A 27781-nucleotide genomic window follows, 5' to 3' on the forward strand; every position below is an offset into this window, starting at 1 on the left:
GAATGAAGAGAGTGGTGCCTGATTCAGGTTATTTTTGTGATGCAACCTGACACTGGGTAGGTCTAGTGTAGGGGAGGAAATATGCTGTGGTGGTCGGAGGGCACCTCCATGAGGGGGCACTGGTCCTGTTAAGGGAAGAAGGGTATAAATGTTAGGTGTTTAATGAGATGAGTATGGTGTCATATAGACTGCAAAAAAAAAAAAAATCTAAAATCCAAACTGAGTTAATTCCTGCTCAAAGAAGAACTTTGCCAAATGCCATCTTGGAATAGATCATGACTTTAAGTTCTCAATTTTTAAAGCGAAGAAAACAAAGCAATGTCCTGAAAACCCAATGAAACTCACTGCTTCTTGACTAGGTAAGAGCTCCAGGGAGTTGTGTAGCTTCCAGGCAGGTCACTGCCTCGTCTGGGCATGTGAACTGTGGCAGGCTATGTTAGGCAGCAGACTTCACTGTTAGGTGGAGTGAAACACAAGAGACAGCCACTGAATAATAATTCCGCTCTAGGAGATTCGAGAGTCAACATTTCAAATACAGATCATTTGTCAGATCAACTGAAAGAAGGATGAGGCCAAACTGTTCTAGAGGTAAAGTCTTTGGAATATAAAGAAGATGAAAAGAATCGTTGGTGATTGACAGAATTTGGTTTTGCACTTTGGAAGCACTTTCGTGTGCTAGACACATGCTTCGTTGTTGTAGCAGTAAAATAGAACAAAAGGTGCTAGCTTCACAGAGTTCTATTTAGAAAGATGCTAAATAGAGGCAAAGTCTTTTCTGAGGGTTTGTTTAGACTTCTAGTTTTATTAATGGGCTCCAAAGAAACTAAACAGCATTCAAAGAAAATATTAAACTGGGAGGCTTATGAACCAGGAATTTGAACCATGAACAAGTATTTGAAAATATAGACTCAAATTGCAATTTTAATATAACAAAATGTCCCCCTCACCCAATGGGAAAAAAAAAAACTTTCTAAGGTCATAGAAATACTCCCACTTAACCAATGTCAGAGGAATTAAAGCCCCACAAAGTTAGGGACTAAATCTGTCCTGTTTACTGTTGTATCCCAAGCATCCAACATAAAGGATGGTACATAGTAGGTGTTCAACAAAACTGCCAAATGAGTAAGTGAAGACCCCAAAATGATTAAAACTAAAAATTCCAACTGTGTGATCAAATCTGTAAAAAGAACAATGGTAAGCTGAATCTGGACAAGCTGTCATCTAAAACATCCTGTCAAAACAGCTTAATCAAAGTGTTGGGTTGATACACCCCATGTCTAGAAAGTTGTAAAACAGCAGGAGAAGGTCCAGAGCAAAGCCTGACTTGCTGCAGATGATAGAGAGCGACAGCTGGACTTACTGTTTGCATTCCTGTCTCTGCCTTTTGGTGAGTAGTTTCCGTTCCAGCGAAATCTTCTCATTTTTAATTTACTCAGATACTTATGTGTCTAATGATTTAACATCATATCACACCAGTCTGGCCTTCAGAATGACCTTGACATGCGTTTTTCTGGTTACCCTTTGCACACGTTTTACACAAACCAGCCAAAAATCTGGCATGAGTCTCTCAGGTGAGAATTGTGGCTTCCCTTCTCTCTTCAGAAACAGCGTTCTTCAGAGGAGCCCATTAAAAAACAGTTCCCTGGCCACCTCCCCAGTACTTACATCTTCTGTAAGTTCGTCCAGACACAGAGTGCATCATTGGGCCAGGACTACCAGTCATTCCGGTGCTTCATGGCAATCATTTATAGGCATTTGGTGTTCTGTCTGACATCTGTTTGATGCCAGAGCTCCAGCCTTTGTCTCAATGAATCACTTGTCAGCAAAGGTTGTGTCATTCTAGCTGCTTTCACACCTTTATGAAGGGTTGCCTGTGATGTAAGTGATCTTAGACTCTGAAGCAAGCAGCTGACTTCCTCATAGCCCATGAGGAAGCAGAGAAATGGGGGTGACCTGGGAACCTCATGCTCATTCAAGGCGTATTTTTGCTGCCATGAGCAGGAACCAGGCCTCTCTGGGGACAACAGTGCCCATTCATGTCCATGAGTGCAATGCTGCTGCTCGAAAGAACGAGGCTGAAGTAGCTGGTGAGAATATTTTGAGAGTGTCAGAATAACAGGGAGAGATTTTTGAACAAAAGAGCAAAAGGAATTCATCATTCTTTCCTAGTTTGCAGACCATTTTTAACAATGCAATTTCGTGGCTGTACCCAAATTGGTCCGACTTGTGGAAATGTCAACTAGAGCAGTGGCGGGGGTCAAGAGTCAGACGGGGTTACAAACTTGGCTGAGCTTAGCAAGGAATGGAATCAAGGACTCCCTTTCCTTATTCTCCAAACAAGGTACCAGTGACCTCATACCGTCTGTATGGTAAGTGAAGTTGTTTTAAACCACAAAGCCAGCACTGTTTCTTGTAAAAAGTGATTGTTCATATAGAGTGTTCCATGCAAACTCCCATGTGATCAGAGGCTTTGAGCAGAGCATGAGAGTGCGGTAGACTGAGCATAAGAACACCGTAGGTGGTCTTTCTAAACCAGGGCCCCGTGAATAGAGCGTGTCTCGCTGAGCAGAGATGGAATGCAAGATGAGAATATAGGGAAAATCTGATAGAAAAATCATATACATTTTTTTACTTTGTTCTGTTTTGTGATGCAAGGGAGAGATGCTAGGTTGAAGAGACTCTTGGTGCCTTTAAAATTCTTTGCATTTAAATTCTTTGCATCACAGAGAGTCGCTTTATTAAGAGTTGTCACGACAGATGAACTCCTATGATGGGAAGTGAGACTTCGCAGCTCTGATGAAACATAGGTGAAGAGTTCTTCATTTAGGTTTGGACTCAAAGAGAATGGGAAAGAGGAGGGAAACTGACAGCCCATCGGAGGCTTCTGAGTCTTACAAGGGATCCTTTTCATGTTTCTAAATCAGTATGAGGGAGGTGGGGTGGGGTGTCAAAACCTGGGCTCATCAGTCATTTCATGTGTCTCAGTTGGAAAACATTTAACCCTGAGATGCTAATCATTTAATCGTGCTGACTCCAGGTGACCAAAAGTTGAGAACCCTTGGGAGCCAGGAATTCCCAACACAATGTGATAATGCGTTTCACAGCATGAACTTCAGATCTCTAGGATCCAGGCTAGAGGCAAGGAGAAGGCAGGGAATCTATAGTCTCCTGAAGTGTCTGCATAACAAAGACAGAACCTTCCTTCCAAACACATTGAAAATGACGGATCCCAAAGGGCCACTCCTACTTCCCCGCCCCCTCCACATATCACTTCCTTTCTGTTTGCACCATTAGGTCAGGAGGTTAATGAAAATGCACTCTAAAATTATAAAGAGGATGAAGCCAGGCATGAATATTAGATTTCCACTCAAGTCTGAATATTCCATCTGGACATTAAGAAAAACCCCATTTGTATTAAAATTTTACAGTTCTGTCCACGTTTGCTTGGATAGGTTGAAGATGCTTAGGAATTTGATAACTGCTAATTGCCTACTGTGGAAACAAGACTAGGAACACAGGTTGGATCCCGGCTTAGAAGTGAAGTGTTGCAAACTTTCTGTGTAGTCAAATAGTGAGTGTCAGGACAATATTGCTATTTGGGACTAAATAAAAGCAGGGAACTGATATTTTCAACTCCTCTGTATGTTTTTCTTTTTTCCCCTCTCCTTTCTCCCTCTTCTTCCGTCCATCTACATCCTTATTTTTCCTTTCTCACTTTTTCTCTTTTATCAAATGCTCTTATCCTGTAAATACACAATGTTTCCTCTTGAGTCACTTAAGAAATATTTACTTTATTTCCTAAGGGCATCAGTCACCACTGCAGGAAATAGTTCATTGCATCAAACTGAGCCACTCTTGGAAAGTTGATTTTCCAGCGAATACTGCAACATGACACTTTGATGGAAGGATGACACTCACACAGCGGGTGATTCTGCGCAGACGTGCTGACGGAGTAGCTCCAGTGGAAGTAAGTTGCCACTGAAGGCAAACCAACTGGAAAAGACACTTGCTTTTTCCCCCCTCTTTTGTCTCATAAGGTTTTCACAATGACTTCAAAGGAAATGTGAATTAGTCATTTGTTTTGACCCAAGAGCAGCAAAACTTATTCTGAAGACTTAAACAGGCAACACAAATGTAAACAGAAATCTGGGATTCCCAAATGCTGAAGCCGAAAGGAGTCAGTCTGAAAACATCAATTCTATTCAGTGTTTATTTTCATTTGAAGATAGTGGAAATCATATATAAATCACAGACAATACGAGTTCTTGCCTGGGCAATTGTCCACATGAATCTGTTAACCTCTAAGTATAGATACAATAATTTTTTTTTTTTTTTTAGTAGAAAGACAGGGCAATATGGCAGTTAACTAGCAACTGATACTGTAAACTATAGTAGATACAAAGTTTTGTCATATAAATTAATTGCCATTACAAAAAGGCAACTGCTTTAGCCAAGAAGGTACAAAAAACTGGAACTTCCATAAATATAACAAGAAGCTAAGTGAAGAAATACATAACAGACTGTTTTTCCTATATAATCTTTGAATATGCAAACTAAGACACCTGTGGCACTTTACGTGAAAGTAGGAATAAGACACACACGACATACACGCACACCCACCACCCACCACCCACCCATACGTGCCCGTCCAAGCCCCCTCCCCTCCCCCTAAGTGGGTTTCCAAAACACGGCGAATTCTAGGGTTACAAGGACAGGATGCCGTTCGGAAGCAGCAAGACGGCGAGCTCCGAACTGCTAGACAAAGAAGGAGCCTTATTGACAGTTGTAAAGCATTAGGCGTCAGACAGAAACTTGTCAAAAACAGCTGTTGTTGGGTACTGATTGATAATGTTTTCATTCTGACGGCTGAGACACTGCAGACAGTCGTGGGTCTGAGAAGAAGCCCATCACTGGAGCAGACACGAACACACACAGACAACGGCAAGTCATTTAACAGATGGCTTAGGAGCGCTCAGCCCCAGTGTCTTAAAAAGACAACATTCTACATTCAATGAACTTGCAGGGAAAGCAATGCCTAATAATCGTTTATTTGTCATAGAAGATGAGCACAACAGGACAAAATGAAGGGGGATGGTCGTCGTGTAACTGGTCATCGGAATAGAAGTTTGTGCTGCTCACGTATTATACAGTGTAAAAATATTCAGGGACGCTGTAGACAAAATTGAATATGAATCTTTTTTAATTCACTCCATTAAAAAAAAAAGCTTGAAGAACTGTTCGATGTTTCAAAGGTAATGATTTCATTAAAATCCACCTACAAGATGAAACCACAAAAACTGTATTTGAATGACGTGTATCTTCTGGAGAATTACAAGGTATTACATCACCCTGTAATACAGTGTGAGTCTGTGTGTTTGGGTATCAGTCTATGTTACCTAAAAATTATAAACATGTTTTTATTGCTCAGGTATAGGGAGCAGTTTTCTATCATTGGACCACTTAGCATTTTAAGTGGTTAAAAATCTACAAAGTGTGCCAAAGAGTATTTCATCCATAAACCTCAATATCCATAGGTTATTCCTGATTTAGCAAAAGGTCAAAGGCACCAAGCCTTAGTAAAACTATACACTTATCTTTATGTAATTTTACCATTAAATTAAATGAAAAAAGTTCCAAAGACTGAATCCGGGCCCTAAAATTATTTATTTGCTGCTGCCCCAGCACATTTTTAAGGGCATGTTGAAACCCCTGAAAATAGAGGTTTATAATAGAAATACTGATAGACCTTTAATTACCAGATGGAGACATTAACCGACTCCATTAAACACCATTAGCACTTAATGAATGAATATACAGATGATTCTTTGTTATCTTTGTCAAATCCATGCCAGCTTAAATCCTAGCCTGTATAAACTGTACTTCATTTGACTGTATTTAAAAATTGCATTTATTATTTTAAAAATTCTTTTCTCTATTTCAATCAGACTCCTAAGATTTTTTTAGAAAAAGATACTTATATTATGTTGCAGCTGACTTTATGCAGGATAACCTCTCCATTAGAAAAATATTTAAGGACTTGATGAACTAGTAATTGGTGGTCATACATCGTGCCTGAATTCCCTTAACTCCTCTCAAACACTTAAACAATGTCGTTGCTCTCAGAAGAGAGAGGGGAATAGGATGTAATTGAGAAAACATGATGCATCTTGCCTTTATGTTCCCAAAGTACATTTATTATGGCAAGATATTCATTTTGATAAGGTGAAGAATTGAAGTTTTTGGTGCTCATTTTTCTCTCATAATATATAAGGCCAGTATACAAAAAATGAAAAAGATAAAGTAAAACCTCCAAGAGGTCCTGAAAATAAAACGTGTATGAGGATTCCCAGTCATACAATACTCCACCTCCAAACCCAGGGAAAATGAGTCAAGGATCTGTGAGTCTCCCTGAGTCCTTCATAAGGGATCTGATTTCCAACCATTTCAGCACAGGATTGAGAAGAGACGCATAGAACAACAGAAGGAAGAGACATGCCATGAAGATAATTAGTGGTAAACAGAGAATACATATTCTCTCTCAGTAGTGTATACTTGACGTTAATGCCGATGATAATTCACCTGATTTACAGAATATTCACTTTAATAGAGAGATGAGAGACTGAGATAGAGGAAAATAGATACTGAAGCCATTATAATCTTGATACAAAATAAAATTAAAATGAGAAATTAACATGATAGGTTCAAGGCGTATTTGGAACCCGTTTTCTTTGCCAGATTTCACATTCTTACAGCTTCGTGGTCTTTTTCTTCTAACAAGTTTATCAGCTGAGAGAAGCTGTCTTTCAGCGCATCCATGTCGTCCAGCGAGCAGGGCTGCAGAATCCAGCGTTTTCCACGTGCAAGTGGCTCAAGTTCAAAATATTTTTTGACCTTGTGGGGAGGGAGATAAATATGCCATTAATTACATCAGAAAACTCCTCACACCAAAATTTTGAGGGCTCAGATGAAGAAGGGGACTTTCAAGGAGAATGTATATGACTGCGATGTCTAGGACTTTCTAGAATCCCATCCACAGCTGTTATTATAATGTGGGTTATATGTTGTGACCTGGGAGTGTTTTCTTTAGGGGTGAATGACCTGCTTGCAAGCCTCCATTTCACCCATATACTTAACAGCCTGGGAGGTCTGATGAAATCTAGGAAAGAATTACATGTACTATGTGTACTATGGCACAGGGCAAAATACAAGAGAGACACTAAAATGATTCAATTCAATCACAAGAACTCTAGTAGAGATGCTTTCACTACTTTATAACTTGTTAACTTATTAAATTGGTTACAACCTATAGTATATACACTACATCAATTACGCAAATACTCAATAATGCCTCCTATCAAGAGGGGACAGCAAGGAATATCAATTCTTTTTGGCCATCAAATGCATACACAACAACAAAAAAATATGATCTAAATAATCTTTTTTCACTCTTCCTTAAATCTTGAGTATTTATTGCTCAGACCTGGGTAAGTGATTTTGAGGGGAAAAGATACAAACTGTGTGTATGTATATGCAAATATAAACTTGGTTAGCTATACACACATGAAAGTGTCCCAGCTTATTTATCCTCCTAGTCCTAAATTTTCAGGGAGAGTAAAATCAAGACCGAACAGCTGTATGAAGGGTGGAGCATTCACTATCTTTAAAATTTGTTGATGAATAACCAGTCACAAGTTACTCATTGTACTGGCTAGGATACGGACTAAGGGCATCCAAGATTCCCAACTCCTGACTGAAGAAACATCAAAATGGACTATAAGACTTCCAGAAGCACTGAGGATTTCCTTACTTAAGGGCATGCTATCTTAATGCCCATCACTTGCATACATATGCCATATCACACAAGAGTAGAATTTTGTATTTATATAACAAAATTCAGTCAGCAGCAATATCAGAAGAGGCATTGTTCAAAGATATTCCCGGTCAACAAATTTCATTAAGTCACATGATCCAGAAAATATTCCAAGGTCCTGCATTCGTCAATACGTGACCCAGAGTGAAAATTGTCTCAAACTTACTGTGCCTTTCCCAAATTGGTTTTATTTTGCCTTTATTACCATAAGCACCAGACTATTACTAGCAGCAGAGATGCACCAAAGTGGTATTAAATATACATATACATTTAATACATATATTAAATATATATTTTTATATACAGAAGAAATAAATATATATATATATGAACAAGCTATATGGAAGACATACTGTTTTTATGAATATTTTGGAACCACAAATATGCTAACATTTTACAGTTTAAATGTTTCCCAGAGTGCTCCTACACATTATCTGCAAATTCATAACACTACTACTACTACTACTACTACTACTACTACTTACTACCAAAAAGAAGACTGTGAGACTGAAAGGATTGTCATTACTTTCGATCCTGAAGAAAAATGAAAGTCTCATTTCCAGAAAATGGGTACACAACTTCAGAACAATCTCTACCCAAGTTACTCTACAAACCATGTTGTACCTTATGCAAAAGATCAACTGTATTCATTTAATTTTTTAGGGCACTGCAAATAAGTTACTTCCAGGAGAAACTGAAATTCCTAGCACAGGTGTCAAACCTGCCCCAGGAAGGGAGGAACTGCAAGTTAGTCAGCCACAGGAGCCTTCAGCCAGCAGGGGGAGAAAAGAGTTGGTAGGAGCAACAGGTGGGGGACATGTTTACGTCTACGGCTAGAAGGAGGAGTTGGCTGCTCTGAAGAGCTTAAAATCAGAGATCAGTCTCCTTGCTTTTCCCACAAGTGAGGTTTCAGATTGCAACAGTGAGCCCAGAAATGGGAACTCGCTTGCTGACGCTGAGATCTGATCAACAATCCCTCCATCAAGAGGGGATTGCCTGGAACAAGTGAAATTGGTAACCTCAAATCTAAAAGGACATTTTAAGTATTGTTGATAACCTGGATGAGGGCTGTTAGTAAGAAATTCAATAATACTAAAATAAAAAGAATGACCCAGTAAATATATATTATTAGCAATACTTTCTTTGGATGGTTCATTTAAAAATGCACAGACTTGATCAGGGTGGCATATTAACAGCTATTTTGAAAACAACATTAGAGTTCAATAATCACAAAATTGTATTAATTTGTGATATTTTGCAATTCGGACCAGACACACACAAACACACATATAAGACAAAAACAGTCAGGAGGGTTTCGGCTGCCCATGAGGTTGGTTTCTGGACAACTGAAAACAGTTTATCACGTGGGCTCACTTGGAAGATAAGCTGTCCGAAGGTACTTATGTTTCAGAAGTTGTTCCTACTGAATATTAACATGAGAAGGAAATGGAAACTTCGATTACAGCAGATAAAGGAGCCTACTGGTGTTAAGCTGACAAATATGGCTGGGTAACCTGAGATTTTCAGATCTGTGACCTACGTGGGTAGCTAGCCTGACCATATTCACCCCACTGGGATCCAAATAATGCCACACAACTCTACCTTTAAGATATAAATTTTAAAACAGGCTTGGCATACTGCTGAGAAACAGGTAGTGAGTTTTACTGCCGAAACATAGCATTTCATCTTGCAGAGCTTTGTGTTTCTAAAAGCAAAGAGTATAAACACAAGAGAGGGGAGAAGACAATGCTCTAACATTTCCCCCTAGGTTAACATTTGTTTTCTTATATCAACTTGAACTTGAAAATTTACCTTCCTTGTATTATTACAATAAAACTGCTTACAGACATGTTTGATTTGTCCACCATTGCTTTTTTTGCCCTTCTATATGCCGAAGTATAATTTTATAGGGAGGTGTTTCCATAGGACCAGAACAATATCTGATACTATTTTTAAGGTTAAAAAATTACCTATGATGCAAGGATTTATTTTTGTGAGGGATACGCTTTTTTAAAGGTTATTTTTTTTTTAATCATGATAAAAATGTGAAGAACCAGAGTCTCTTGAATACTTGATCAGCTGCCTAAATGCCATGGTTAACTGGGAACTGGTGGAATAAGGAGATGGTGATTGTTTCACAGTGGCTTCTGGAGATAGCACTTGGGGGAATGACATCAGAATACAGCTGCCTGGCAACCTGTGGTCACTTAGCTATTTTCGGGATAGCCACAGAGAGTGGGCATTTGTTACTAGCCCTGTATCCACCCTAGAGATAGGAAAACAAAGCCACCGTTAGTAGCCAACCTTTTTTAGCTATGTCATCAGAGCCCTTCTTTACTCATGCAACGGCAGGGTGATTTGCATTACTGCATTCCATTATTCACACATCGCATGCACTGTAAAGTCCTAATATAACAGAGACAAATCGGCACCATCTCATTGCTGCTAATGCATGTAGCAGCTGTTAAACCTGTGAGACATTACATAGCAAGGAGACCCACTCATTGGGTAGGGGATGTCCTTTATGTTTCCTTGAGTAGTGAAATAATAGAAAAATCCTTTCCTATGTACAGGACCTCTAATGGGGTTTAAATGATACTCATTGATTTCCTTATCTTGCCCTCACTTCACATTCAAACCTTTTCCTTTAAGTTCTTGCAAACCTATTGTGACTAAATTTCTAGAAGTCATGTGAAGCATTTCTGAATTGCAATAATAAGTCATTCCTTTTTAAAAACCTGCAAACCTCATTTTATTTATAACGATAGCTGCTTGTTTTTCTATTTTTGTTAGTAACTCGTGTAAGTATTATGTGCCCAGACTTGGTTTTGTTTTCCTGTAGGCACTCTGGGGAGCTGGGCGATAGAACAGTGCAGAAGAAGTTACTGAGGATTTTTCTGTGACATTGACTTAGGTTCTACACTTGGATATTTATAGTGTTTTGACCTACACGAATGTGTAGCAAAACATTACAGTTAGGGTATATGACAATTCATTATTATATGGGCCTGTGCTTTGCCTTAACTAAAAGTGCCCCCAACCCCATAGTACAGAAGACCACCTGGCATAGTCCTGCCTCTGTGTGAACTGCTACTCTAGCCTGTGTGAGATGCACTTATTTCTTGCCCTTGTCTGGGGTTATTAGCTTGTTTTTCCATACATTCACCACTGGAAATAGAAGCTAGCTGTTCACTCTGCCTATACTTTTCCAGAGTCCCATCTGTACGCATCACATAGATTCTCTGTGAAAAATGAGCAGATTATGATAGACCCCTCTTAAGATTGGGGGTGGTTATGGTGGGCTTAGGATAAGTACAAGGCACGTTGGAAATCTGCATCTTAAACGCTGGCTCCCGTAACTTCAGTCACTCAGCCACCACTTAGAGCGGTCGAAAGCAGCTCGGTTGTGCTTAACAAGCTCGTGCCAGTGCACTATTTGCCAACGTATGGGGTGTCTGCCGCTGATTAGAGCAGGATATTGTAGAATAAAGCAAAACAGAAACAACAGACCGACAAGAGGACTGTCCTCACATGTGCATACAAGTCCCGCCCCATCCCCAGGCTTTTTAGTGAGCATAAAAGACCGTGTTATAGCGTGCAGTTACTAAAGTCTTTCATTCTTTAGCACTCTGACTATACTTCAACTGGAACGAAGAACAGTAACTGAGTCAAATGAAGAGAGATATGATTATTTAGAATGATTCTTAAATCATCCAAGTCAATATAAATAAGAAATATTGAGAAAAGACTTAAAACGCTTTAGAAATAAAGACACATTCTTCGTTTCTGGAAAAGGAATTTGGTCTCCAAAGAGCCTAGTTAGACAACTTCAGCTCTTCAAATCCATAGTCAGCATGAGTCAGCAGCTAAAGTGGCTGGTAGAGACTACTGAGTAAGGATCACAAACAAAATACAGAAAGAGAGGAAAAGAGCTACAGTTGTGAGATTTGATAGAGAAAAGGGCATGTTGGAGGACGAGGCAAGTGAACATGGCTCATTTAACTATCTTCAGCCCAGGGGAGTCATTTAAAATACACAATGTGTCCACTCCAAAGTTGCTATTTTTCAAAACCTGTATGAACAATGTTATTTGAGATAGATTCACATTAGTTTTGAACTCTTTGGGGAAAGTATGGTCTGGATGACAAATTTACCCCAGAGACCCAATGAAGAGGAAGCAAAGAGGCTGAAGGGACTGTAAAATTTTGCAGGGCATTGCCCATGACTGTTAAAAAAGGGAGAAGGAATTTCTTATTGACATAGTCCCTTAACCACCAGAACAGGTGCACGTGTTGTATTAATATGTCACATTGGGGGAAAACATGTACTGAAATGATGTCTGCATATCTTTCCAACTCCAGGGACAAGGATGTCAAACCATGGAAGTCACAGTTTCGACCATGGTTTGTAGTATCGACACCACAGAGATCCGCAAATGCAACAAACAGGGATTCTCTTCTTTCTAGCGAGTGAGTGTTAAATGCTTACTGGCACCCCAGACTATGGACACCTTGTACATGCTTGTGGAAGGGGCTTTATTTGCAGAAGGTCATGGAGCAGGCTTAACTTGGTAACCTTCACCAAAGTCAGAGAAAACTCTGTCCACACCATGGCTGCAGGATGGGGTCTGGAGAGAAAGTGGCGGGGCATCATTAAGATTCTTCAGAGTGCATTGTTGGCAGCTTGTTCAAAGAAAGGTTGGCCTAGAGAAAATAGCACCAGCTGTTCTTCTTTTCATTGTACTGCTTGCAGGGTTTGGAAATCCTTAGAAAAGTATACTAAATATGTCACTAAAGGCAGAAATAAGTAATACAAGTAAAACCAATTTACAGTAGTTTCAAGACATTATAACACAGAATATTTATTTTTATTAAGTACTAATAAGGCCCAGAAAATGACACCTTGATAATAACCAATACCACATTATTACTTTGGAAGTACATATTTGTAATGGATGATTGATTTCAAGAACACTAAGTGTAATAAAAAAAATATAGTTCTGATAGGATAGCTTCTACCTTAAGCAAAGATCAGCCTGCTTTTGGAATAATTAAAAAAAGGCAAAAATGACTACAAATTATGATCTGTGATTGAGCCTTTGTCCTTATTAGAAGTCTTCTTGCCCCGTCAGCAACGTCTTGGTACGTCTGACATGTAGAGAATGTTATACATTGTGACAATAATTATATAGAAGCCCAGTTTTTCCACTGCATGGAAGAACTTAGCATGTCCCAGAAGAGCCAAATAAAATGATTCCATTTGCTTTGGTGGTAGGACCTTGGATCTATAAAGCATTCTTGTATTTGTTTAATCTGCTAACCTCATAGTATAGAAGAAATTGCATTTATTTTCTCTTTTTTGAATGCCTGGGGCAGGGATTGTTTTATTCTCCTGCCTAAAAAGCCTGCTTATCAGCCAGCTACCGTGAGAGGCACAAATAGGTAAGTACAGATGACTCTGGTTCCCAGGGACCAAGAAAAGATATCCAGTATGCCTTTATCTGCATCCTCCTTGACTTGTTATTTTAGCCAGCCCTCCACAGCCCGAGTGATTCCTGCACACAGGCCTTTGCTCCAACTCTGGCTTCCAACCCAACATGCCTCCATCCACAGGAGGAAAGTATCAACCTATAAATACCCTCTCATATTTTAAGACCCAGCTGATGTCCTCTAATCACCTCAAGGGGAAACCTGGATGATGAAGAAACTTTTAAAGGTAGAAGAGGCCTTAGTCACAAGAGCCATTCCTGGTTGCCCACCCTTCCCCAAGCCCGCATTACCCAGGCACTACAAGTTCCCTGTAAATAAAATTTTGCTGGAACACAGTCATGCTTATTTACTTATTTATGGCTGCCTTCATGCAACAACAGCAAAGTTGAACAACTGCCACCAAGAAAGTATGTGCCGCAAATCTAGAATATTCACTATCTGGCTCCTTACAGAAAAAAGAAAAAAATATTGCCAAGTCCCAGCTTAAAGTTTTTCAGCAGCTTCCTGGTGTGTGCTCCTGGCCACAGGAGCGCTTGGGAAGGCCTGGTGGCAGATGTGTGGTGTCTTCACTTGCTAGCCCTTCTCTTCTTCAAGTTGGCTTATACTTTAGGGGGAAGGAGAACTGTCTTCTCCAACTGATTTGAGCGCCACTGATGATTGCAGGTGCTTTGGACTACAATCTGGTCAGCAGAAGGGTCATCTCTCAATGAGATCCTATTTTTTCTCTTCTGTGTTCAGCCTGGGTCTCCTTCATCTGGAGACTTCTTAAAGGCTACAAGAGCTACTCAGGTACATGGCCGGTGACCTGTCAGTCTGAGACTTTTGGTGTCCTTAGGATGATTTTTAGAGCAGAGCAATGCTAGCTATTGTTGCTATTAAGTGTTAAAAAGGAATTATACAATTTATTAAATTTGTAAGTCAGAATCCTAATTTCTCCTGAAGCTATTCTGGTCAACTTAAAAATCTTAATATTCTATTTATGCATCTGGTAAATTTTAACAATATGTTCAGAAGGCTGAATAATGTTCAGGTCCATTTATAAACTTAGTTTAATTAACCGCTCTTAAACATTTTGAAACTCCATTTATAAACTTAATATATTCAATTTTCTTTGAAAGCATTTAGAAAGTCTAATAATCAAAACACCCTCAAGTAGTTAGATTTTTTTTTCCAGGAAGAATTCTTAAAAATTTCTTCTATTCAATTTATAAATTCAATGACTTAAGTTCTGGTACATTCTAATATTGTTTATACATTTAAATTCCTGTATCTTTCTAGATGGGAGGCCAATGCTGAAATCACTTACACATTTTAAATTCTAATCACAAAGTAAATTTACCAGGTTGATATATACACCTTAAATGAAAGTATTAATACTGCAGTTTTGATTATTTCATTGTTTTTACACTTGGTGTTAAACCTTCCAGGGTTCAGAAGACTTTCCCATAGGAAAACAAATTTCCATCTTATCATTCCATGCAAGTTTCTCATCTCACTGAACTTGGGTTGATTTCCAAAGAGAACTTTTGGGCTGAAATAAGTGACTGGATCAATACATATCCAGGGCAAAATTTTTGAAGATACAAAATGACCAGTTAAATAATTTATAAAAACAGTTACCATATTAAAAAAAAAAGGATGAATCTTGCTATTTTTCACAACAAAGATGGAACTGGAAGGGATTATGCAAAGCAAAGTAAGTCCGAAGGAGAAAGACAAATACTGGATGTTTTCACTCATATGTGGTCTATGGAGAAACAAAACAAAGGAACAGGCAAAACTAAATGAAAACAAACCATAGAAATCTGACTGTAGAAGTGTTCTACCAGAAGGGAGGGTGGGGAGTGGAGAAAGAGAGGAGGCACAGTGGATTATGGTTAAGGATTCTTGGTTCTTTGATGATGTATATAGTGTAGTAACGTATCTCTGAAGAGGTATGAACCTATACCACTAGATATCAAGACTCAATGGGATTAAGCATCTCCAGGAGTCTGTGGTATACTTTATTTTCATTCAGTTTCACTAGGATAACCTAGTTTTGCATGTTATTCTCCATTTTTTTTCATGGGCAAACATAAATGATAATCTATTTATTTTAAAACAAATTTAAAGAGCTGAAACTATAAAGAGAAGGGTAGTGAAAATATACATTATATTTCATCCTATATAAAATGTTAGTGAGGTTAGCAGTAAACTAAATATATTTCATCCTATATAAAATGTTAGTGAGGTTAGTAGTAAACTAAATATTGGAAAGAAGTCACTACTCTTCCCAATTAATAGGCCAAAGTTTTATATAGAAGTTAGGATTTCAGGAACAGCTTCAAAACTGAAGGCCTAATTGGTTTAAAATTAATTGTATATATGACTATAGGCAACTGCAATAAATTGTTTTGCAGAGAAATAAACAACCTATCCTGGAAAACAGAGTCACTCCAGAAATCTCAAGACCTGTAAGACACTTATGTTTTGAGGTATTCCTTTAATCTGTGTCCAAACAAAGCATCTAATTCTTATCTCAAAGAATGGAAAGAACTGACATCTGCAAAAAGAGATGCAACCATACACTTGTCCTTCACATACAGGTGCAGGCATCAGACTTCTCAGTAACATCTGTAACATAGCCGTTACGTATAGAGGTACCCAGCTTTCAACAGCAGTTTTCCTCCTCTTCTCTTCCCTCTCTTTCCCCTTCCCTGCCTCTCCTTTTCATCCTTTCTGCAATCATTTCTACTCTGTTCTTTCAAAAGAGCATTTATTTTTGGTATCAAGCACCTTTAGGCTATAATACTTGATTCTCTATCTTCCATATTTAGGAAAATACTCAGGTATCACTTATTTACTTCAAGAAAGCAACTGCTGTAAGCAGGAAGAAAACTATCTATTAAAAACTTTTTCCTGGCAATAGAATATGGTTGTTTTAAAAGTTCTACTTATATGTCTGAGAGCCAGTCAAGTATATACCAGACAGGAAGGAGGGTTAATGAGTGAAAGCCTCAAACACATCAGAGACAACCAATTAGCTTGTCTGAAACACGGGCTTGTGAAGCTATCAGTAACTTATAAAATGGTCTGCTACACACCAGTAAAATGTTATTTAAATGGCTTGCTTAACTAGATGCATTCACCATGAAATTGATTCTTTTAAGGGCTTTTTTTTTTAACTTAATACTCATTAACTGTGCATATTAAAAGAGCTGGGGGGTTGGGAGGGCAGGTAGATATTTTGATATTATAAAGTGCAGGCTGAAAATATGAATTTCATATTTTATGAGGCTAAGAGGTAATGGGAAAAAGTTCATTAATTACCAACATTTGTATCTGCCTAAGTAATGGAAGTGCATCAACACAATTACATCATTCCTCCTTTGCCTTGCTAAACGCTTAGGTTGATATTGGTAGATGTGCTCTAAAGACCTTCCAATGCTGAGAATTCATATTTCTGTTATGTTATGAAAATGCACTGTTTTTCACCACAGACCGTGATTCTGCAAAATGGCGTGAGAGAAAGGAGACCTGGAGCCTGGTATTTTTCCAACATTTGCCTCAGAGCGAATTTCAAATTTCATCCCCTGAAGACTTACTTTACTAAGACTTTGAGGGAACTTGATGTTGGCAGATGCATAAATGCTACACCATATATTGAGAGTTCTTAAAAATTATTTTATATTAAAATATTTTTTTGGCCATGTCTCATACCTAGCTTTTTCTTTTACAAAAGGTTCTTGTGTAAAAGGATACAAATAGACTTCAATCGACTGCTGCCTGATCAGACAACCAGGAAAACATGCTCTGATTTTGTCAAACTCTTCTCCCTGCTCACTCATTATTGGTGCCTATAATGCACTTTGCTGAACTGCTATCATTGATTACATCAAGGGACTCTTCGACTCAATAAAATATTAAGAAAACAATATATTCAGACAATGGCTAAAGATAAAAAAATCTTCTAAAAGCAGTTTATATATTCTAGCATTTTTGACTTTTGTAGTGGACTATCTATTCCCTGTATCAATCTTTCAGTTGTTAGGTATAAGAACAGTATAAGCAATCAAAATATTAATATATGGAGCCCCAATAAGCATGTTTAATGTTGGTCTTGTGGCACTATGGCAGCACTCTGTCCTGACAACGACAACATTTAGATGTTGGAGCAGATTCAAATTCTTGGGCCTTAAACAGGAGACAGACAAATATGGCAAGCCACGCACTGCCAATGGAGAGTGCCAGTGGCCCTGTCCAGATGCAGAGATATTCAAGGGATGTTCCTGTCAGCAGTTTGTCCTCTGGCTACAGCAAGGAGCCACCATGGAAACACTGGGAGGAAAAGGAAAAACAGGAAGGCATGGAGAGACAGGGAAAAGGCAGAAAAAGCTGACAGTTGCCTCAATAACACATCTGAACAGGTAACAAATAGCCTTGTAACAAACTGCCATATTGTTAGTCACACAGAGAGAATTTCTTTTCCTGCTGGCAATAGAGTCAGGAGCCTAATATCCTGGCAACTGAGAAATATGAGCTTGGAAAGAGGCTTGCAGGCAATCTGAGGAAAGAAAGGCTCAGTGGTAATCTGTCCTGAGGAATTTTAGCCAAAAAACCCACACAGGACTAGCTGAACTCCGAATAAAGTCTGTGAAAGACAAGTCTGGAGAACATTATAATCAAACATAAAGAGAACACCAGAAATGAAGGTTAAAAAGTCATTGACTGGATTTACCACAGCATTGTTACTACAGCTTTGGGTCCTAGTTGTTATCACAGGACTGGTCCAAACCACTAGTTCTCAGTGGTTGAGGGGAGGAGACTATACCCCCTGGGGGGCTTTTGGTAATATCTGGAGATATTTTTGGTTATCACACCTTGCGGGGGGGGGGGCGGTGGGTGGGAGGAAGGGCATGGTTGCTCTGGTATCTAGCAGGTAATGGCTAAGGATGCGCCCACATCTCCCATAGGATAGCTGCCCCCTACCCCCACAAAGAACTATCTAGCCCAAATCCTCAACAAATCCAAGGTTGAAAACCTGTGCTGAACTGATCTTCTAAGGCAAACACCAAAGGACAAAAGTGCTATAAATTCAATCCATGGTTTACCCTTAGTCTCTCTCCTTGGAATCAGGAGATGTAGGAACTGGACAGAAAAGTAGCTCAGTAGCTATGTCAGGAGCACCCTCAGGTTGATGGTATGCACGCTCTGTCCCTCCTTGTTCAGGGTTCAAGTGAACAGATTTAGGAGGGGACAAGTCAGAACATCAAATTGGGGTGAAACCAGTGCAACAAGCACATCACTACTTCTCACTCATTCTGCACATTCACTGTTTCAGAAGGTGAATCCATCAAGCTCCAGGTCTTATGGAGCTTACACAGCAGTTGAAGAGATCAACAGGTATTAAGTAAGTTTATCAGTGACTAAGCCAAGTCAAGTAAAAATAAGTGCCATGAAGGAGAGGAAGGCACCACATCACCAACATCTGCCACACAGTTGATCCAAAAGCGGAACTGAAGGTATGAATTTAATATCAAACAGTCACAGAGAAGAACATTAGTTGGTTTCAAAACAAATTTCATACAGTACAATAAACTGACTTTCACTTAGCTCTCCAGGATTGACAGCTCTTCACTGTCCTGTACAAGATGAGAGTCAACAGAGTCTGAGCAATAAATGCCCATGCTGGGTGGCTACAGCTACCAGTAATGCCAGCGACATACTTGACGCTTGTGCCAGTGGACTGCTCTCTGGTATGTCTGCTCATTCCTAGCTCCTGGGTTGTTTCAGAATTCTCATCAAGGAAATCATATCTGTAATCATCATTAAGTCATTTATTTTAATGTGACATCAATGAATGAAGTATAAACTTGAAAAGAGGACTTCTATTTCTCTGGAAAACTAAATGGAATGTGTTCAAAGAGCTCAATAAACATAAATTAATAACAACAAACTGTTGTCAAATTATATTTATGTAAGACAATGGTGAGCGGCTGGGAGGAAGAGGTGCAAATTACTTCCCAAGTGTCTTTAACTTATGGTTGCTCCTGAATGAAATACAAGCTAAAGATCATAGGTAATGGCTGTTTTACATAAGAAATACAATACAGAACTCTGAGTTTAGCCAGATAATCAGAGAAAAGGTCTTGGTCTAATACCAAAAGAAAAGCACCATTTGTATGTTTTAAGTTAAAATTAATTAGCGTATAGGGCCTCCCCGGTGGTGCAGCAGTTGAGCGCTGGGTGGCAAAGCTGCCCGCGGCCTCTACAGTGCCAGTTTGATCCCCGGCCACCGGCGAGGGTCCCACATGGCATGCAGACCTCTCCTGCCGCCCGCTGCTCCCCTCAGTAGTGTACCTCGGTCCTCCTGCCTGTTCTGCTCCCTGCTCTGGCTCTGGTGAATTCTCTCACCCTCCCGGCTTCTGACTGTACCCAGTGCTTGTATAAATAAATAAATCTTTTAAAAAAATTAATTAGCGTATATATATATTTATTTTATAAATTTTATAAACACATATTTAAAATATATATAAAATATATTTATACATATAAATATATATAAAATAGATAAAATATATTTAAAATATATATATATTTTAATGATGAGATACTTTAACCAACTCTTGACTGTTTAACTATCAGGTCATGGCAGGCCAGAGAACAGGGTTTCTGACTGTACAGCTCAAATCACACTTTTTATTCTGTCTGAATCAAAAGCTTCTCAGAAGGGAAGTCATTAACACCCACTTCAGTTAGAAGTTTAAAGTGTTATACAGAAGCATGTCCACTGTCAGAATCAATACTAGTGTCTATCACCTCAAATCCTTTTGTGAAAGAAAGTAAAGTGTAAACAAATAAAATTAAAATGCTCAAGTCCATACTCACACACACCAACACCTCTGTAATCTCCGGTAGAAATAATCATTTCTATTAAAGCATATTATAGTTACCACTGGATACCGTGTAATCAATACATTACAAATAAGTCTATCTGTAAGAAAACATTATTTTAAATGTATTCATAAAATATTTTCTAAAAAGAACTTATTCCCATATTCTAGACACAGAAACAGGAACAGAATTATAAAGTAGATCTACCAGAAAAATTTCCTGATCTTTTCTTTGCTAATGCCTTGGATTACTACCTCTCACACTTAGTTCTCTGGGGAATAGGCGATTTTAGTGCTTTGCAGAAGAGTGCAATTTTACCTTGAAACTGTTACTGTTTCTATCCTCATTACATATTCACCAATAAAATGGCAATTCTATCATTGCATTTGAAAATAATAATCACATAATGCTAATGCCTAATAAATTATGGTTTATGCTATTTTTAATTAGAAGGTAAGCATCAGTAATAGAATATAAAATGATGGAAGTAAATGGCATTTACCTGTGTCCACAAATTTATTCAATGATGAATTACCTGATGTCCTGTCTTCATCACATATAACAACAGAGGATCTAGACCTCAGCGTTCTTGAAATAGGATTTATAAATTTCGGGTGCCTATACATGATATCTAATCTCTCTCACAAAAAGAAGATGTGGCTCTAGAAAATTATGAACCTGAGAAATAAACTCTTGCCTATTTGACTCCAGCTTCTCATGCAAACATACAACACACGCAACCTGCACATTTCTTAGCAGCACACGGTTTTCATCAAACATACGGACAAGGTGAAGTCTCTTGTAGCTGCTGAAATATTTGAATTCTGACTTTTTATATGAAGTCTCAGATGTGAGGGATGTAGGAACCTGGTCACAGGTTGAACTACTTTTGGTGCTGTTAAAAGGGAACATCTGATAAGATGAGCTTATGTGAAGATGTGTGGTGTGACCTTAGGGTTGTGGTGCTGTAAAGGCATTGTGTTCTGAAAGGGGGTCTGCCTGGGTCTGACATGGTCACTGACTCTGTAAATCACCAAGACATGGGATACTTCCGATACAACCTGAGGAAAGAGGAGGAAATGGAACAGATAAACGTGTACAATACAACTGGAGACAGAAGGGAACAGAACTCTCTCTTAAATTAGGTTATTAAGCTAAGGACTTATTTAAAGCACTGATAGACATAATGTATTAAGCAGCACTCATGGAAAAATTGAAAACAGTTCTCTAAATGAGCAAATTACACTATCCTTACAGGCAAGGCGTTGGAATGGCTTGCATAACTATCTTAATGGTTTTTATGAAATATTACAAATTAGACTTATAATTCAAGTTTAAGAAATTCATTTGTGTTGCATCATAGATGTTTAAAAATATTCCTATATCAGCACAAAGCATAAACAGCTCTCTGGAAAATCATGAACCCCTTGCATACCCAATATTCCCCTCCCCGATTTCCCCCACCCCCAGAATCTTTCCCATCTGCCAGCTGGGTTTCATTTTAAGAATTTCACACTGAATATAAAGTGCTATTTTGACCATGTGGCTCCAGAAATGTGAATTTATAGTCTATTCAGATCGTACGCAAGTGATTGACAGAGAGGGGATTAACCAACTGGATGCGATGAAGACGCTGCCTCTTCCTTCAGGTTACTTGTTTCCAGGAAAGGCTGGTCATCCTTCCCTAAGACTAGCGAGAAGACCAGTTTCTTAGTAGGAGACTTAACTTTTCACTTAACTACTAAATGGTCATTCTACCCCGAAACACATTTTCTTCCATGCTCCTGGACCTTCCACATTCCCCACATGTAAAACAGGAATACTAAAGTCTGCCGTCATAGACACCCCTTGCAACAATATTCATTTACTGACACCTAACGCACATCTACTATTACCAGGTATTCTGGTTCAAACATACAATTTTGGGAAAGCACGTGTATTTGGTTTCCTTGGGTAGGGCTCACAAAGCCTAACCACTTAAACAAGAAAAGACTGTGTGCATAGTATTTCAGAGAGTGTTGGAAAGTTGGATATCCTATCTAGAAATGTTTTGAAGACCACTGCTATTAAAGCTTTCAATGTAACTTTTTTCAACAGTTATTTATTTTGTTTCAGACTTATTATTCTCAAGTATCATCATAGGCATGGAGTGATGTTAAAACTACATTATCAGAGTTTCTAAATATCTCCTTTTGTAACTTTAGGGTAATGCTGTTTCAAGGATTATGTAACTCACTAAATGCATAGTAAGTAATACAATAAAAAAGCTTATTTTCCTGTTCTACACAAGCTCAATAAAAGGGTACTCAAGCATTGGATTTTGGGAAGGGTGAATATTTAGATTTGAATCTGTGACCTCAGAGTTGGTCCCAAAGCTAATGAGCATATCTAAACTCCCCTGCAGGCACGCACAGACACACATACACACACACACAAACACACTGACATCATTAGAAAAGCACATGCTTATCACAGAAAAGATTCTATTTGCAGGTGGGGCCTTTAGCCTCTAAGTTGTTCTAGGTGAACTAATCTTGCCTCTCCTCCCTTCCTGCAATGATAAAACTAACACACTAGGACACCGCAGAAATCATTTATAATTAGGGCAAATTTGGCTGGACGAAATATGGTTCCATTAAAACAAATCACCAATATTATTATATATTTAAGTTTCAGATACATTACAGGAACAGTTACATACATTACAGGAAAAGTTATCTGAGCACAGAGAAAGGTATGGAAAAAGTCATATCACACTCATAACACTGGATGATAACATTGGGGAAAAAGGAGAGTAAAGATTGACTTTTTTCTTAATATGTTGCTGAATTGCTGACTTGAAACAAGCCCTCGCAGTTTCTGTACTTTATAAAACTAATAAAGTAAAAAACAAGCATATGAGCAAACTGAAGTGTAGAAAGAACATTTTTTTAAAAACAAAATAAAGGGCTTCCCCGGTGGCGCAGCGGTTGAGTGCTGGGTTGCAAAGCTGCCCGCAGCCTCTGTGGCGCCGGTTCAATCCCCGGCTGCTCCCCGGCCACCAGAGGAGGGTCCCACATGGCGCGCAGACCTCTCCTGCCGCCCGCTGCTCCCCTCAGCAGTGTACTTCGGTCCTTCTGCCTGCTCTGCAAGCCGCTCTGGCTCTGGTGAATTCTCTCACCCTCCCGCGCTTCTAACTGTACCCAGTGCATGTATAAACAAACAAACAAACAAACAAATAAATAAAACATGCCTCTATAAAAAAAAAAGAAAAAAAAAACAAAATAAAAATATGCCTAGATGCAGGTACACATGCACGAAGGTAACCTGGCTTAGAGTGGAAGCTCATTAAGTATCTGTTGTATATGAAGGTAAAGAAAATAATGGCTGACAATAAAAATTCTCCACATGAGAATATTTACTTACATGACAAAAATAAATAAAATTGCTTTTTAACCATCACCGATAAATGTGGATTGTATCTATGCACTCTTGGGACTGAAATTTTAAGTCAATAATAATTTCCTTACATTTTAAGAGTTTGTCTACTTCTAGAAGGTGGTTTGTTGCTCTCCAGGAAGGTAAGCATTCCAGACAGATTTCTTAACATTCATAACTGAAAATCTGACACCCTCTCACCAGGCTGTTAAGTTCATATGTGGATTTTTACAATCAGTAGTGCCAGTCCTTCAGCTCCTAGGCACGAAATAAAACTGCTTACTCTCTCCTCTTCATCAGACCTTCTTCAGGCAGAATATTTAGAGATCATTTAGAATGGCCAATGTTATCCGTGAGTGAAGTTTAAGTATAGCATGCCGAAGGCTATGAAATCACTTCACTCTGGGGCATTTTAATAGTAGATTCTTAGCTTGATTTAATGTTACCACAAGAAAAGCCACAAAAAATTTAGAACAACATTTAGTATAAAAACGTGATGGATTACGTATTAAATCAACCAGTGTCTCCTATAGATAAAGTCTTTCAGAACTCTGCTAGAAGAGCTTTTATCTTTGCTGTGGAAGACCTGTCCTCCCTCTTTTCCAATAAGGAGAAATATGCCACAGATCACGATTCCCTCACTTTTTCATTTTTCAGAAACTTGGAGTGCTAATCATGCAATCAGCTGAAGCAATGACTTGACCCAAAGGGTTGATATTATTATAGATTCTTGTCTTTGTGCTGGTCTTCTATTTCTTAATAATTTAAAGTAATTATTAGTTTCATATGTGTCATTTTAAGTTCTTGGTAGACAGCAGCCGGTGAACTATATAAACAAATAAAAATATAACATTTCCACCTGGAGGTGAATAATAACATTCATTTTGCTTGGCATTATATCTTAACAGCACACACCATATTTCAGAGTTAGTATTTCTGAGTCATTCTTACTATTTTAAGAGCTTCTTCAATACTACTACCATGAACTCCAACTTTATCTGAATTCTAGCATAAGAAACCTCCACTTTTTAAGATTGGACCAAATCTCTGATGGAGAAATCCAAAGGATTATTCAGTTGGTTTACTGTATAAAACAAATGATGCTTAAGATATCATTTTTCAGAATTTCTTTTTTGTAGTTGATGGCACGGCTGTGTATAGTGGTGTTTTGGGGTAATGGGAATTTAACTGTATGTACAGTTTTTATTATCCTCTAGATCAGATATCAGATGTCATCTGACACTTCTAAGGTCACACACATCAACCCAATAGCACCCACCAAAATAATAACATCCACCAAAATCTGGGAAGGCAGATATGTAAAAGAAGCAAAATTAAGGTATCTTTAGGCATAGGACTTAGGACAAACTGAGATAAATAAACCTTCCTTCTTTCCTCCTTTTCTACTTTCTAATAAATCCATTTTGTAATCCTAGGAACCCCAAGTTTCTATATATTTTGATGTGTCTCAAGTGCTCTTTTAAGATTTTTAAATCTGTTTTAATTCACTAACCCTCACATCAATCCACTGAGAGAGGTACTACTATTATTCCTTTCTTCAAAGTCAGGACACTGGGGCTTGGAGAAAGGTAACTAGTGTGCCCAGGCCAGAGTGGCAGGGCATGCTGCCTGCTAGCAGGGTGGCTGCCAAGAGAGCACCAATAGCAAAGAAATAGATCTTCATGAAAAGTCAGTAATTAATAAAAGGGAATGAAGTTCAACAACCTGTAATTTCAGGCACCTCTAACAGGGCTGAAAAGATGTGGTTGTAATGTGTACTGAAGTTCCCTTAAAAAAAAAAAAAAAATCAGCCTACATAGAAAGCCACTCCTCAGAAGCATTCTCAGTAGAACAAAGAATGTGACCAGAGGCTCCTTTTTAATATGTTTACATTTCTCCACTACAATCTTTAGAACGCTCACTCCTCCAAAGGGCAGCACTGAATGCATGGGCAGGTAAGCATGCTGAAACAGTAAAGATTTACTGGTGGTCTCATATATAATATGGGATCCCTAATAGGTCAAAGACTAGGAGAGTATTGTGGACTATGATCTGAATTCAAGTCATTCATTCATTCCTTCATTCATTCACTCATTCATTCAACAGACATTCATTAATACCCACTGCATGCTAGATACTTGTAGAAACTAAATAAACAGACTAATTCCAAACTTTTGACTGTTTACATTCTGTGGGGAAGAGACAGAGAGTAAATGTGTTAAGTCAGTAAAATACTAAACAGTATGCTAGAGTTTATATAAGGTATGAAAAGATGAAGCAGGGAAGGGGTATGAGAGGTCTAGAATCCAAAAAAGGGTTCCCTAAGTCAGTACTCCTGGGTTTCCATTTACCTAACTTCTGGCCAAACTGGACTTAATCTTTCCTTAAGCCTGTCTTCCCCTTTCCATATATGAGTTCTTTGCTCAAGGCCTTTCTTTCACCTAGAGAACCCTCTGCCCTGTTTCCATGTAGGTGGCAGTTCAATAAAATAGTTAACTGGAATGGAACCCAAACCACCTAAGTTCAAAATTCCACTTTACCATTGACTGACTGGGCAAATTCTAAACGGTTCTAGGTCTCTGTTTCCTCATTTGGAAAATGAGGGTATAATGACTGCAATAATATTAAGTATGATACCTACCACACAGGGTTCATCGTGCGGCTCAAATGAATCAGGATACATAAAGTGTTTAGAATAGTGCCTGGCTATTCTACAACAATGACCACCACCACTAAAATTCTCCTAGCTATACCAAAGACTCAATGCAATGGCACTATCTTAAACCTAATCATAATAACTGTATTTTCCTTCTCCAATAATTTGTAGTCCCTTAGCTTTATCATTCCAGTGGCATTTGCTCTGTGTCTTTGCAAGTATTCACACTATCTTGAGGTGCGATTATTTATATGCATATTGGTAAACAAAATCCCTCCCTTGGAATTTCAACTGAACATAAACTTTTCTTCTGTCTCCTTATCTTCTTCTCTTCCCTTCTGTTGAGTGTTTTAATCAGCTCATTATTCATATATACCAGAAAGTGGGTAAGATAAGGAAATGAGTGAGGAATAGAGCCCATACACACATTACTTATAGTTCTGTATTAGCTCATTAAATGTAGATTTACCAACATTCTTGATCTCCTTCTCCAAGCAAAGTCTGCATGGGATGCAAAGAAAGGAGAACACAGTCCCTGCTCTTTCAGGATTCACATCTGAAACCAGGGAGAAAAATACCTCCTACTAAACAACCTGAACCTGTGCCTCAAAGTACTTTGCTTTCTCCAAATATATCATGTATTATTTTTCATATGTTACGGTTCCTAGTTATTTAACTCATCCATTATGAAATTTCCTTCCCCTTTTCTGTCAGCTCTCTTCTCTGTTTTCCTTGATATCCCTTCCCCTAAGAATCAGTTGCATCTGCAGACCAAGTTCTGCACACATGTGCTCACACAAAAACGTATGCATACATATGCATTCATTCCATTATTTGTTAAGGTCTGTATCTTTCTTACTCTAGAGTGCAAATTCCCCAGGAAGAAGAAATTACTTAGAGTCCTTGGCCCAAAACAAGCCCTAACACGCATCTTGGAGAATCCTGCATCAAGAGCAGGAAGTGATGGGAGCGGGATGTTCACCGAGTGTTCACTGAATGGATCTGAATGAGCCGCTACCAAGAAAAGCCAAAGGCTTTCAGTCCTTTCTCCCTGCCCTTGCCATTGTCTTCTGGACAGAGAGGCCGGGGCAGGGTGTTGATCAAACCAAACTGCGAGGGAGAAGATCCACAAATCCTGAAAACAGGACTGCTGGAGTTATCTGTAGTTTTTATTTATTCTCTTGGTAGGAGGCTTTATTATGTGCCAGCCACTGTGCCCTGGGTCAGAAAGACAAACATGGGTGAGAAGGACAGCAACGTAGTGCAGTGTGCGGCCCGCACAAACAATGGCAGTGGGTGTACACAGGAAGGTGTGGGGTTTAGCTGTCTGGACAGTTGTAACCTGTTCAAATGTTCATTTCATTTACACATTATTATGAGAAAATCATGTAAAAGGACCTTTACAACTATACTTCTCATCATGGGTTCGTTATTTTGCTGAGAACCTATTTTTGACAGCTCCTAACTTTTATGACC

The 27781-nt window shown here is 38.7% G+C and overlaps 1 protein-coding gene across 1 annotated transcript in view; it reads right to left on the minus strand.

Annotated features, from left to right (window-relative positions):
- Positions 1-6738: 6738 nt before the first annotated feature.
- ARL15 (ARF like GTPase 15) overlaps positions 6739-27781 on the minus strand; it is a gene marked incomplete at both ends in the record, with an annotated part of 369776 nt that continues 348733 nt past the window's right edge. Inside the window, one exon of the mRNA XM_084234156.1 lies at positions 6739-6891. Within this exon, the coding sequence (XP_084090282.1) occupies positions 6739-6891 (153 nt within the window). The remainder of the gene's footprint in view (positions 6892-27781) is intronic.

The sequence above is a fragment of the Talpa europaea genome (genome assembly GCF_964194135.1).
Source record: "Talpa europaea genome assembly, chromosome: 5".
Lineage (NCBI taxonomy): Eukaryota > Metazoa > Chordata > Mammalia > Eulipotyphla > Talpidae > Talpa > Talpa europaea.